Genomic DNA, 755 nt, shown 5'->3' on the forward strand with positions numbered 1-755 from the left:
CCAGTCAAACAGAATGGTTTATGTCTCAAAGAGACAAGAAAGATAGATTCCAATATGTCCGTTCAACAAATAGGTTCGCATCAGTCCGTCAAACGGATAGATTCATATTTCCCCGTCCTACAACCCCACAGCGGTACACCAGAGAGAAAGCTAGAATCAAATACGCCTCTCAAACAAAACACATCTGTCTATCAAACTGTAGAAGAACTATTCGCTTCGGATGATGATAGTCCGCCGGTAAATAATGACCTCCGTTCCTACTTTGTTTCAGAGCATGAAGTCGAACCTGGTTACATTGAGCCCATGTCTATCTCTGATCTGTTTGAGGATAGTGAGGATGAGGATAATCCTGGGGGAGATGGGCAGGATAAGAAGAATGAACAGCTTCGTCCTGTGGAAATCCGAGAGCCTCGCCTTCAGCAACAACATCTCTTGTCAAACAGGACAACTCCAGGACGAGAGGTGCCCAAGAAAACGCAAGACTGGCCATGCTCATCGACACCTATGATATCTTGTCAAACAGGACAACTCCAGGACGAGAGGTGCCCAAGAAAACGCAAGACTGGCCATGCTCATCGACACCTATGATATCTAACGGAGGAGTTGCTAAACAGTTCCCTGATACTATAAACAGAGACAAACCCATCACAGACAACCTCCAAGATAGTCCAGACTTCTCTTGTCAAACAGGACAACTCCAGGACGAGAGGTGCCCAAGAAAACGCAAGACTGGCCATGCTCATCGACACCTATGA

At 46.2% G+C, this 755-nt stretch overlaps 1 protein-coding gene across 1 annotated transcript; it reads left to right on the forward strand.

The window, feature by feature from the left end:
* Positions 1-8: 8 nt before the first annotated feature.
* Positions 9-709, forward strand: LOC113473350 (the record flags this gene model as incomplete). Its single annotated transcript, XM_026833024.1, has 2 exons — positions 9-462; positions 543-709. Coding segments are annotated over exons 1-2 (575 nt in total), but the record flags the coding sequence as incomplete, so codon positions are not given.
* Positions 710-755: the final 46 nt, after the last annotated feature.

Source organism: Diaphorina citri, unplaced genomic scaffold (genome assembly GCF_000475195.1).
Source record: "Diaphorina citri unplaced genomic scaffold, Diaci psyllid genome assembly version 1.1 scaffold26004, whole genome shotgun sequence".
Classification (NCBI taxonomy): Eukaryota; Metazoa; Arthropoda; class Insecta; order Hemiptera; family Psyllidae; genus Diaphorina; species Diaphorina citri.